Source organism: Odocoileus virginianus, chromosome 9 (assembly GCF_023699985.2).
Source record: "Odocoileus virginianus isolate 20LAN1187 ecotype Illinois chromosome 9, Ovbor_1.2, whole genome shotgun sequence".
In the NCBI taxonomy this organism is placed as follows: domain Eukaryota; kingdom Metazoa; phylum Chordata; class Mammalia; order Artiodactyla; family Cervidae; genus Odocoileus; species Odocoileus virginianus.
The window spans coordinates 49,160,731-49,174,556 of record NC_069682.1 but is presented as its reverse complement, the minus strand read 5'-3'; the positions used below and the strand labels follow the sequence as shown (position 1 = coordinate 49,174,556).

The 13,826-nt window shown below is 42.6% G+C and overlaps 1 protein-coding gene across 3 annotated transcripts in view; it reads right to left on the bottom strand.

Moving 5' to 3' along the window:
• Positions 1-8,913, bottom strand: part of PANK2 (pantothenate kinase 2) — a 29,523-nt gene extending 20,610 nt beyond the window's left edge. The window contains exon 1 of one of the 3 annotated variants that reach the window (XM_020877070.2): positions 8,859-8,913. In XM_020877070.2, coding sequence (XP_020732729.1) covers positions 8,859-8,898 — 40 coding nt within the window. In that variant the 5' untranslated portion in view covers positions 8,899-8,913. Of the gene's footprint in view, positions 1-7,553; positions 7,924-8,285; positions 8,395-8,858 lie in introns of those variants that run through there. The other 2 variants (XM_020877073.2, XM_070472377.1) reach the window with 2 other exon arrangements.
• Positions 8,914-13,826: the final 4,913 nt, after the last annotated feature.

The window sequence follows — 13,826 nt, the reverse complement described above, 5'->3', positions numbered from 1 at the left end:
GGACAGTGTTACTCCACTCTATCAAGCAAGTATTAACAGAAACCAAATACAATACTAGCAGTCTACAAAGCATTCAAAACAAAAAGCATTGTAAGGGGACAAAAAGAAATTATGTCATGTGCATATAAAAGTATAATTGATATGACCCTGACATATGCTTCAAAAAATATTAAAAACAAGAAATTATCAAATCTACAAATCAGCAGATCTAAAATGCCAAATAACAAAACCACACTCACTTTCCACAATATCTCAAAATAAGAAACTAAGGGGACTTCCCTGGTGGTCCAGTAGTTAAGAATCCACCTTGCAATGCAGGGATGACGGTTCAATCCCTGGTTGAGGAACAAAGATTCCACATGCCACAGGGCAATTAAGCCCACATGCCACAATGAAGACCCGACACAGCCAAATAAATATTTTCTTAAAAAGAAATGAATCCAACAGACATAAAGGAATAAGTCTATCCACCTGGCAATCTTCAGACTCACTTCTATCAATTCTGAGATTGAAGATGAAATCAAAACAAAATGTGTTTTTAAGTGAATGACAATGAGAACATAATGTATCAAAAACAATAGGATATCTACCCAAGGTGGAACTCAAATGGAAACTTCTATCCTTAAATATCAAATGTATTCAAAATATGGAAGTCCAAATGAGAGAATGTCACATACAATTTGAAATGCTAGAAAAATAAAACAGACTCAAAATAAGCAGAAGAAAGTTATTAAAGATGAAAGCAAGAAGTAAATGTAATTAGAAAAACATCATTGTGAACAAAGCCACAACAGAGCTAATCAGTAAAATCAAGCTTTGAGAAAGCCATTAGAACAAACAAATTTCTGGTAAGTATATCCAAGAAAAGAAGATATAGCTTTTCTTTAGACCAAAAAACAAAGTCAAGGAAGATGAACCATGATTAGCTCAAGAGACTCCATACAGTAAAAATTAAGATAAATCAATAAGCCAACAGATTTTAAAAATTTTTAGTAACTGGACACACCAAAAAAATACACATACCAATAGCTTTTCCTATATAAGCAAAATCCGGCAAGAAAACAATATGAAAAAAATGTCATGCATAACAAAAACCATAAAATAATTAGAAATAAATACTAAAACATGTATGACTATTATTAAAATGGTGTACTGAAAGACATAATAATAGGAAAATATACCATGTTCCAGGAAGGAAAACTTAAATACTATTAAACATCAATTCTCCCCCAAATTAATCTAACAATGTCAGTGCAATTCTAAAGAAAACACTACGGTTGACTCCCCAGTAGCCATTCACCTCAGTTGCAAGGAGTCATGATTTTTTCTTTTTTAAAATACCCACAGAAACTCCATTCCCAGTGATGAGGGACTAATTGAACCTTTCACTGCATAAATCATGAAATCTGGCCCTGACTGGAAGAATAAAAAGTTTCTCCAATCATGAAAACAACAATGTTAGGTATGACTGAAGCAAGGAGATTCAATTCTTATTTTCCTACTAAAAGCACCATTCTTTAAGCATCAACTTTAAGATGATGCCAACCTCAAGGACAGCAAAGACACAGCACTCTACTAACAAATACATCTCATCAACAGCACTGGAATCTGAAGGTTTGAACATATCTAACACCAATGGAAGATTGCAAGGCTTAAAACAAATTAAGCCTTATTCCCCTTTCCTTAGATTAAAAAGTTGGCACATTAGTTTACGGCTATTATGTTTTAAATGACCATCTATTAATAGCCAAGCACTTCACTGCATGAACTTATTTAATGTTTACAATAACCATACAAGGTAATCACCCACTTCACTTTCAGTTAAAAAACTGAAGTGCAAAGGAAGGAGCCCAGGGTCACAGTCAAGAAAAGGAAAAGGTGGGACTCAAGCCCAGATTTCCTAAATCCTTTAACAAGTATCTTTTAATCAGTATCTACACAAACCTAAGGGCACAAAACACATATTTTGGGGTTAATTTGTTTTTTTTAAGTAAAATGTAGTTTAAAAAAATACACATACCTTAGAAAAAGAGGACCAACAATATGTAAGAAAAAGTAAGGAGTCTTAGGGTGAAAGATAATAGCTCAGTTCATATTCTTATTCACTGGTTTCACTGATTGCAATGGTTTCTGGATTTTCCATTATAATACTATCAAACTATTTACATACCCATAAGAACTGAAAGACAATGAAAGACCTGGGAGGTCCATTAGAACATGCTCTCTGATAATCTCTCAGGCCATACATTCCGTTACTTCTAAACATTCAGCCTGTCAAAGGGGGTTTAGATTCTTCTCAATGACTCAGAGACTGCCCCATATACTATAACATAACTGGAATAAGCCTCCCAATTCTCATTCAAAAATTACATATTTCTGGCAAGAAAAAGATATGGTAAAAGTAGCTTTTGCTATGCCATCACACTCCTCATCTCTTAAATGAAGGCCTATTTTATCACTTTCAATTTTCACAGATATTTGAGTCTGTTTTCAGCCTTCAGCGTATTTTCTGATATATTTCCTCCAAGGCACTGTGTTAGACAATGTGCACTTGACTTAGGATACTTTCCTAGAAAGAATTTAAACTTTCTCTCACAAATCTATACACAAATCATTAGCACTCTGATAATAGGTGCCAACTGAAATCCTTTCCAATGAGAAATATATGATTTATAAAAGTGTGCTCAATTTTTCAACATTATGAACTACATCTTTACCAGACCACACACATGGTTAAGACACTGCAAACCCAAACCCCTAGGCTGGTCTAAGCAGCAAGCTTTGGCCTCAGATTAAAAGACAGACCTCAAAAATATTCCCTAAATAGTTTAACTCAGGGACCAGATACTTATAAAATACTACCTACTATAAAACCAGCAGATTCAACAATAAATTTTACATTTAAGAAGTATAAATAACAAAACCTAAGAGCCAACCAAAAACTGCAAGATAGCTTTCACTTTTAGAAAGCAAACTTTAAGCCATTATAAAGGACTTTCAATCTTAGTCTACCTTGCTGACAAAAACTGAGAAAAGAACATTGAGAAAGAAGTGTTTAAAGATAAAGTTACATACCCCAAGTATGTACTTCATACCCCAAGTTATGAACCTGAAAAGAGCTCACAAGGTTATAAATTTAAGCCCAAAGAACCTCAATCCTTTTTTTTTTTTAATGTATTTATTTTTGGCTGCACTGGGTCTTCCTTGCTGCTTGGGGGCTTTCTCTAGTTGCAGCAAGTGGGGCCTACTCTCTAGTTGCAGCACCTGCTTCTCACTGTGGTGGCATCTCTTGCTGTGGATGGAACACAGGCTCTAGGGCGCATAGGTTTAGTTGCCCTGCAGCATGGGAAATCTTCCCAGAACCAGGGGTCAAACCCCCGTTCTCTGCACTGGCAGGGAGATTCTTTTTTTTTTTTTTTTTTTGGCAGGATGATTCTTAAGCACTACACCACCAGGGAAATCCCTCAATGCTATTTTAAGTGACCAGTCAATGAACTTCCCTGGTGTCCAGTGGTTAAGAATTCACCTTGCAATGGAAGGGACGCAGGTTCTATCCCTGGTTGCGGAACTAAGATCCCACACCCCATGGAGCAACTGAGCCAGAGTACAGCAACTACCGAGCCCACGCCACAACTAGACAGTTCGTGTGCCGCAAGGGAAGATCCTCGTGCCGCAATTAAGACCAGAGGCAGCCAAATGAATTAATTTTCTTTTTTAAAGCATCCTCTCCTATTCTGTCCCTCAAAAATGGGCTACAAAGAAATAGAAATCTAACTTTTTTCCCGAGCTCCTGGTGGTGGCCTTTCTAATTCCCTAACTGAAGATGAAACTCTACACCAGATAAAAGGCAGCCAGCCCCTCAGGGCCCAAGCACCAGTTTCATTCTGACAACACTGCTGCTCCCCCAAATACCAAGGAAAAGCTAACTATTTTCTAGATTAGTACTATCAAGCTACAAACAAAAGCTTTATCTTCTAGACTAATGGAGGTTAAGGACATTCAATGATTGGTACGAGTTCAAAATCAGCACGTCACGAAGCTTTCCCTGGAGTACTGAAATATGCTTCACATGCTTAAACATCACCTTCCAAGAGCCAGTTCATCCCCCCACACTGCCAAAAAGCACTGTGATCCCTGAGTTTCACACACCTCCTACACATCTGCTGTACATCTGGGGCTCCAGATTAAAATGTATGTTCTCTTGTTACATTTGTCAAAATCGTACATTTTACTGTATGTAATTATGCCTCAATAAAAATTTTTTAATTGGAGCTTCCCTGGTGGCTAAGTGGTAAAGAATCCACCTATCAATGCAAGAGACAGTTTGAACCCTGACCTGGGAAGATCCCATATGCCTTGGAGCAACTAAAGTCCGCGTGCCAAAACTACTGAGCCTGCGCTCTATAGAACGCAGGAGCCAAAACCACTGCAGCCTGGGCACCCTAGAGTCCCTGCTTCTCAACAAGAGAAACCATGGCAGTAAGAAACCTGTGCACTACAATGAGAGAGTAGCCCCTTCCGGCTATAACTAGAGAAAACCCCATGCAGCAATGAAGACCCAGCACAACCAAAATAAATAAACTTAAAAAAATAAAATTTTAAAAATTAAAAGATGTTTTTGGACCTCTCTGCAGATCAGTTTTTGTTTTTTAGCTTCTGAGTGATTCCACCACTACTCTGGATTATGTCACCTGTACCTTCCAAGATGTGGAAAGTCAAAGAAACACTGGGTCTGACGTAAGACACCCACAACTAGAATCAAAACACAGCTCCCTTACTCTCTCTCTATATGGCCTTGGACCAAGGGAAAATGTTTCCTCATCTGGAAACTGGAGATCACAAATATCCATCTCAGAGAATAATTGCAAGACTCAAAAGAAATGCTTATAAAGTATTTGGCTCAGTGTTTAATATAAACACCTAAGTATTATGTTACCATCATTAGCATCTTTGTTTCCATTATTTTAAACCAATCTTTATATTTCTCTCAGACCTATGAGGAGAAGGCAATGGCAACCCACTCCAGTACTCTTGCCTGGAAAACCCCATGGATGGAGGAGCCTGGTAGGCTATAGCCCATGGGGTCGCTAAGAGTCGGACATGACTGAGTGACTTCTCTTTCACTTTTCACTTTCATGCATTGGAGGAAATGGCAACCCACTCCAGTGTTCCTGCCTGGAGACGCCCAGGGATGGAGGAGCCTGGTGGGCTGCCATCTATGGGGTTGCACAGAGTCTGTCACAACTGAAGCGACTTAGCCGCAGACCTATGAAACATACTCCAGCTAATCTAAAATGTTCAAAGAACTTCTTAGACACACACACACCCCTAGCCATATCTCTAAGGACTACGATGTGTGGTGTTAAGTCTGAGATGGGGACAGATTAGGGAATCACGCTGCTCTAGGGAACATGTTTGGCAGAATATGACTATAATCAGGGTTCATAATTCCTAAGATAAACCAAACAGCTCTTCCTAATTTCTAATAACTAGTCTCCTATATCTTTAGATAAGTAGTACAATAACATCAGAGTGAGGTTTCCAAACAAAAGAAAGGTGGCACCACCCTATACCTAATTCTCCTAATAAAAAATACAAAGATTTCATCTTTATTGAATTCTCTCAAAGTTAACAGCAAAGTATAACTCTTGAAGGGATCAGCAGTCAATACAGCTAACTGGTGTGAAGTGAAGTGAAAGTCGCTCAATTGTGTCCCCATGAACTATAGCCTGCCAGACTCCTCTATCCATGGAACTCTCCTGGCAGGAATACTGGAGTGGATTGCCATTCCCTTCTCTAGGGCATCTTCCCAACCCAGGGATCAAACCTGCGTCTCCTGTATTGGCAAGCAGGTTCTTTACCACTAAGCCACCTGGGAAAGCCCTTAATGAACTCACCAGTCCTTATAAAAGTCATGAAAAACCATCTTTCTGATAACGAGACCTAAAGAAATAGACAAGGTATTGTTTTTCCTTCCATTTGGTCTTTCTGTACTGTTCAGTGGTACACCTGTTGGTGGGCTTCCCTTGTGGCTCAGTTGGTAAAGAATCCGCCTGCAATGCAGAGACCTGGGTTCGATCCCTGGGTTGGGAAGATCTCCTGGAGAAGGGAAAGGCTACCCACCCCAGTATTCTGGCCTAGAGAATCCCACCGACTGTAGAGTCCACAGGGTCGCAAGGAGTTTATTAAAGCTTTCAGAAGAGTACATGAAAAAATTTTTTAAAGATTGCCTGATTTGTGGCAAACATCCAAATTACAATATTACTTAGAATCTTTGTAGTCAATGGTCACAAAGAGCTGGCTGCCTGGCTGCGATTATTTGCTGAATCTCTGGAATTAAAGCAGTTCAAAACCATGAAGGAGTTTTGCATCACTTAAAAATCAGGTGCTTCTCAACACCAGGCTCTAAAAATGGCATAGGCTGAGAGTGAATAATCTCTTTTCCAACTTTCTTACAAGAACACAGAGAAAGACAAAAGAACTGAAAACTCTCAAACTGTTCATAGCCAACTAGAGCTGCATTTAATATTTAATCATCCAAATCATAGAAGAGTAAAGCAAATGGGTTGTTGAGCTGAGGTACTATCCAATAAAGACTGAGGTAATATCCAGTAAAGACCTCACACTCATACTGCCACGTTCTCACTCTCAAATTCTGCATTTAAAACAAGTTGGTTTCCTGAAATAGGAATCTGGCAACAAGCGAAAAAAACAGCATAACTATATGGATTAGTAAACTGTTATTATATCCGAGAAGTTCACATTAGAGTATCAAGACAGTGGATATTTTCAAGAGTTGCAATGGCTGCTTGACAGAGGACTTGAACTGAAGACACGTAAAGAGAAAAAAAAATCTGGACTAGATCACAAAGCAGAAAAAGAAACGTTATAATAAAACAGGGAAACCGATTCTTTGTGAAAGGCATGTGCAATCGCCAAGACGATATTCAGGAAGACGTCTTTTTCCCTCAAAAGAAAAATTCCTAAAAAGCCCAGAATGCTACAGTAATGAATTGTGAGATTCAGTAAGATGGATACGATATCTGGGTGAGAGATGACCCGAATTCTCATGGGAAGAAAAGCAGCCAAAAGCTTAGCGCACAGAACACGGAATCCAGTTTTAGGCTTGCAACAACTCAACCATCTCCCTTGAGGCCAAAACCTCCAGATGAAAAGGATGTAACGTCTTGGAGAGACACTGGTGATTCAAAAGACTCGGGGGGAAGGGAGGTGGTGAAAGAGTCAAAAAGCCTTCTCGAGGAAAAAAAATCATGTGACTCTCGGACAAAGAGCTAAGAACCGGAGAAAAGGTCCTGAGAAAAGACGCTCCATCGGGACAACTGAAAAGCAGAAGAGAGAACCACTGCACAAAAGGGGCGGACGGGGCCGACCCCGAAGCCCGCGTGTTCGAGGGACCTGAGGCCTCCAGCCTCAAGCACCAACTGGGACCACCGTGCGGGGGCACTGTTTCCGCGCCCGCGCGCGCGGGAAAAACGGCGGCCGGGCCGGAAGGGGGCAGGGCGAGGCGCTAAGGCGCCCCGCCGGGCACTTACGCGGCCGCTTCTTCCGGAGGCTTTCTACGCGCTGACGGGAGGCCGAGGTAGCGCCGCTGTAGGAGCCTGGCCGATCCCGCCTTACGCCCTCCCCCGAAGGCGAGGCCGAAGCCGAGGCCCCGACGGCAGGGGCTGACGCGCTGTTCGCCCGGCGCCGCAGTGGCTCCCGCCGCCGCCCATCGGGGCCCCCGAGCACCGATTCCCGGGCCGACGAGGCAGAGGTGGCGGCGGCCCTGGCGTGGCGCTCCATGGGCGCGGCAAGCCAGCCGGCTCCCATCCGCAGCAGCCACCGCTGCCGCCCGAGCCAGCCCCCCAGAGCTGGTCCCCTCTTCGCCTCCTCCGCGGCAAGCCAGTCGGAGCAAAAGAGCACCTTCGGCAGGCCGCCTCTTCCGTTGCGCCAACGCGCAGCCAGCCAATCCAAGCTGGCTGGGGGCGGCCCGACGGCCTCCTGTCCAATCGGCTCTCTGACTCGAGGAGAATCGACCGCGCCTCCGCCCAATGAAAAGCTCCCAGGACGAGGCGGAGCAGAGGAAGGCGGGGGAGGGGATCCTCGCTGGGCGGAGGTGGAGAGCGGTGTTGCCGAGCAGAGTGATGGCGCCGCCGCCCAATGGACAAGTGGGTGGAGGGGCCTGCACCTTCTTCCAGCCGCTGCACCCTCCTGAGCTAGTGCACAGGTCGGCGCTCCGGCCCCCGGAACTCTCCCGGGAGCCGCCTCGCGTCCCCGAGCCCCACCTCGCTGCTGCGTCCCGTCTTCTCGGCTTGCCCCTCCCCTAAGCCCAGCAGTGTCCCGCAGGGTCTGGTCGCAGGTGTTGGCGAACAGAAAGGCTTGAACCGCGGCTGAACTTAGCTTTTGTCCTGATTCTAACGCTGCAGTCTAGACCTCCAGTCCGTCGCGCTCTGTTTAACCGCCACCCCTCCCCCAGCACTCCCACTGGCGGGTTTGGGTAAGGAGCCCTCCATTCCTCCTGCCTTGGAGACTGTTCCCAGTACCAGAAGGAATGAAAGGACTGGGGTTGGTATCCATGGCAACTGGAAGAACTAGGTGGGTCGTAAATCCTTCACCACCCTCCTGTAGTGAAGGAGGGAGGGTGTGGGAGCCAGAAAGTAGGATTGGCTTTTGTATGGAATCTGGATCCTCTTTCTGTGTGGTGTGCCCTGGGGGACGTAGAAGGGTTTGGTGGTCGCCTCGGGGGCTGGGTTCTTGGGGATTTTGTTTAGTTGTTTGGTTTTTGTTTGTTTGTTTTTTTGAATCATCACCTTTTGGGGGGCGAGAACGTGGTCACCTCCAGCCCTGAGATAACTCACCTGAGATACTGAAGGTCCATCCAAGCAGCTCTTCTCCCATAGGTTGCCCATGCCTGGAATGATCCACAAGGCTGTTCCCCCTAGGTACTCCGTCAAGTTTAGTGGGACCTGGCTCACTAATTATATCTTGAGTGCTTCCCCTCAGAGCCTGTAATTCCCCTTGTGTTCATCTTTCCTGTTAAGACAGCTAGTGGCAGGTTGAACAAGAAGGATGAGCTTTTCTCTTGCTTGTTGAATAGAATTACCGTGTTCACCCAAAACTAGCTCCCCTCACTGTAGGAATAACTCTGGAAATCCAATTTCCTAGCTCTGGAAATTCTGCCTCCTGCAGGAAGCCACACCATAGGGATCCTACAAGAACCAAGAAAACCTATAGCTACTCTTCTAAATCTCGGTGCCCAACAATGCATATTTTTCTGCCTCCCCCAACAAAAAATAATATGGTTTTCCTTGACTTGAGGGACTTTACATCAAGTCTCTGAGCTCCAATAGATCACTCTGAAGAATCAAAAATCATCATCACCTGAGACTTCCAAGACAAACCCAACATCAAAACAACACTTGAAATATGTGTACCCTTCCCTTTTTACATGTCTTTACGTGTTACTTAATCCTCCTAGGAACGTTTGAATGATGAGGCAACTTATCCAGAGGTATACAGCTTGAAAAATTGACAATCTGGATTCCTGAGAAATTCAACTACTCTCTGCCTTATGATAACCAAAAGGCACGGATTCTGTGACGTTCCAATAAATTACTGGGAGGCTTTTTCTCGTCTTAAATACATAGGCACAGCTTCACTCACTAGTGTGGACTTGAAGTCTCTGGCTGTCATTAAAGTTTATCCAAAATAAAAGATGAAGCAGACACAAATGACAATTAGGCAAGGTGTTTATAATCCAAAGTTAAAAAAAGGTAAATAAATTGGGGAAAAGAAATCATATATGAAAAAATACATACTATATGTCTCCACTTATGTGATGTTCAACATTGATAAAAAAACGTTAGAGACTTCCCTGGTGGTTCAGTGGTTAGGACTCCATGCTTCCACTGCAGGGGACTCAGGGTTGTCCCTGGTGAGGGAATCAAGATCCCGCAAGCTGTGTGGCACAACCAGGAAAAGTAAAAATTAAAAATAAAAAATCCCCAAACAACAAATGCTGGAGAGGATGTGGAAAGAAGGGAACCCTCCTGCACTGTTGGTGGAAATGTAAATTGGTAAGGCCACTATGGAGAACAGTATGGAGGTTCCTTAAAAACCAGCTACCATATGACCCTGGAACCCCACTCCTGGGCATATATCCAGAGAAAAACATGGCCTGAAAAGATACATGCACCCACAATGTTCACTGCATCACTATTTACAATGGCCAAGATATGGAAACAACTAAACGTCCATCCACAAAGAAATGGATTTAGAAGATGTGGTATATATAGATACAATGGAATAATACAATAATACTAAGCCATTAAAAAGAATGAAATAAGGCCATTTACAGCAACATGGATGGACCTAGAGAGTGTCATACTGAGTGAAGTAAGTCAAAGAAGGAGAAATATCATATGACACCCCTTGTATGTGGAATCTAAAAAGAAATAATACAAAAGAACTTACAAAACAGAAAGAGACTCACAGACTTAGAAAATGAACTCACGGTTCCTGGCAGAGGAAGGGATAGTTAAGGGCTTTGAGAAGGTCACGAACATACTGCTATATTTTAAATGGATAACTAACAAAAGTCCTATTGGATAGCACATGGAACTCTGCTCAATGTTGTGTGCCAGCCTGGATGGGAGGGGATTTGGGAGAGAATGGAAACATGTATATGTATGGCTGAATCTCTCCACTGTTCACCTGAAACTATCACAACATTGTCAATTGGCTATACCCCAATACAAAATGTTTTTGGTGTTAAAAAGTAATAAAAAATAAAATAAATAAATGATTTAGAAGGCAGAATACTTGTTACTTTGAGGGGTAAGAAAAGAGTAGTAGGTAGAATTTACCAGACAGGCTTCTAAAAGGCTGGTAATGTTTGGTTTCTTTGGTCTGGATGGTGGTTACATGAGTGTGTCCACTTTGTAACATTTCATCCAGATGTTCACTTTTTCTGTATGTGTATTAGATCTAAGTAAAACTTATTTTTAAAAAATTGAAGATTTGACTTGGAACAAAGTAAATCCATGATTAAGCTTCAGGGGTTTTTTGTTTGTTTTTTTTGCAAAAAAAAAAATGAAAGTAGCAAGTAAGAGACTTTCTTTCTCTGTGATTATTAGTTTATTTTATAGGGAGAGCATTATTAAGTTCTTTATCACTTCTCTCAGTTATTAAGTTCTTTATCATTTCTCTCAATTATTTATCCTTGGGGAGAAGTGAATATTGTGATGTACACACCAGAATAAGAAGCACAGGGGTCATGGTAAGCATAGTGCTTCAGAAGAACTAATCAAATTCTAAAGTAATGACTTGCAAATTTAGAGTCAACAAAACATATTTCTACCACATTGGTGGTTTAGTCGCTAAGCCAGGTCCAACTCTTGTGACCCCATGGACTGTAGCCCATCAGGCTCCTCTGTCCATGGGATTCTCCAGACAAGAATACTGGAGTGGGTTGCCATTTCCTTCTCCAGGAGATCTTCCTGACCCAGGGATTGAACTGGGGTCTTCTGCATTGCAGGCACATTCTTCCAACTGAGCTGTGTAGAAAGCCCAATACATGAGTAATTCACCCAGTTACAGTACAGAAAAATCAAGAAATATCAAGAGACTATATATTTTATATATATATATATATATATATATATATATATATATACACACACACATATATATACATGTGTGGGAATTTGATTACTAGGTAAGATAACCTCAAATTTAGTAGCTTAAAATAGCAATACTTATTATCACACTTTCTGTAAGTCAAGAACTCGGGAGTGACTTGGCTGCGTGGTTCTGGTTTAGGATCTTTCATTTGAGGGCATGATAGGGTTCAGTATCCACTCCCAACATGACTTACTCACAAAACTGGCTGTTGGCAGGGGGCCTCAGCTCCCACAACATGGGAGCACTCATAGGATTGTCTTGAGTGTCTCCACAACATGGCAGCTAGCTTCTAGAGCGAGTGATCCAAGAGAAAACAAGGTAGAAGTTGCAATGTCTTAAGATCTAGCCTGTGAAGTCCTATTCTGTCATTTCTACAATATTCTACATATTACACAGACCAGCCCAACATGAGTTGGTAGTACACAAGGATAAGAATACCAGGAGAGAAAGAATCACTGGAAACCATCTTGGAGCCCTCAGTGTGCCTTCTGGTTCCTAATGAGTCACATCCTCTTAAAGTGAAGTCACTCAGTCGAGTCCGACTTTGCGACCCCATGGACTGTAGCCTACCAGGCTTCTCCGTCCATGGGATTTTCCAGGCAAGAATACTGGAGTGGGTTACCATTTCCTTCTCCAGGAGATCTTCCTGACCCAGGGATTGAACCCGGATCTCCCGCATTGTAGTCAGACGCTTTACCGTCTGAGCCACCAGGGAAGTCCCATATCCTCTTAAGTACTTTTCAAAAATCAGGGGACAGACTCTCTGAGTTTCCACTGAGTTTTCTTGCAACTAAAGTAAAGCATCACTGAAAAATAAAAAGAAAAGTATGATCACAAGCATGTCAAGCCACAAGTTCTTTCTCCTTTCACTGGATTCCATTCAGTTCAGTTCAGTTCAGTCGCTCAGTCATGTCTGACTCTTTGCGACCCCATGAATCACAGCATGCCAGGCCTCCCTGTCCATCACTAACTCCCAGAGTTTACTCAAACTCATGCCCATCGAGTCGGTGATGCCATCCAGCCATCTCATCCTCTGTCGTCCCCTTCTCCTCCTGCCCCCAATCCCTCCCAGCATCAGGGTCTTTTCCAATAAGTCAACTCTCCGCATGAGGTGGCCTAAGTACTGGCATTTCAGCCTCAGCATCAGTCCTTTCAATGAACACCCAGGACTGATCTCCTTTAGCATGGACTGGTTGGATCTCCTTGCAGTCCAAGGGACTCGCAAGAGTCTTCTCCAACACCACAGTTCATTAGTGCCAGGGAAATAAAAAGTGTAGATCAGGCCTCTTTCAAGCACAAGAACTTTTTTCAGAGTATAATAGTGTAGGGAGTTTGGCAAAACCTTGCCTACAGTCTTTCCCAAAGGACGAAGATATATAGAACATGAAGTTCTTAAGCTCCTAGACATTCTACCAAGACCTGACCCCAGCCCAGAATCTACTATTGAGGAGGGATAGAGATCCTAGATATGGAAGGTTCTACTCCTTCCCAGTGGCCGCAGGACTGGAAAAGGTCAGTTTTTATTCCAATCCCTAAGAAAGGCAATCCCAAAGAATGCTCAAACTACTGCACAATTGCACTCATCTCACATGCTAGTAAAGTAATGCTCAAAATTCTCCAAGCCAGGCTTCAACAGTACATGAACCATGAACTTCCAGATGTTCAAGCTAGTTTTAGAAAAGGCAGAGGAACCAGAGATCAAATTGCCAATATCTGCTGGATCGTTGAAAAAGCAAGAGAGTTCCAGAAAAACATCTATTTCTGCTTTATTGACTATACCAAAACCTTCGACTGTGTGGATCACAATGAACTGTGGAAGATTCTGAAAGAGATGGGAATACCAGACCACCTGACCTCCCTCTTGAGAAACCTGTATGCAGGTCAGGAAGCAACAGTTAGAACTGGACATGGAACAACAGACTGGTTCTAGATAGGAAAAGGAGTACGTCAAGGCTGTATATTGTCACCCTGCTTATTTAACTTATATACAGAGTACATCATGAGAAACGCTGAGCTGGAAGAAGCACAAGCTGGAATCAAGATTGCCAGGAGAAATATCAATAACCTCAGATATGCAGATGACACCACCCTTATGGCAGAAAGTGAAGAGGAACTAAATAGCCTCTTGATGAAAGTGAAAGAGG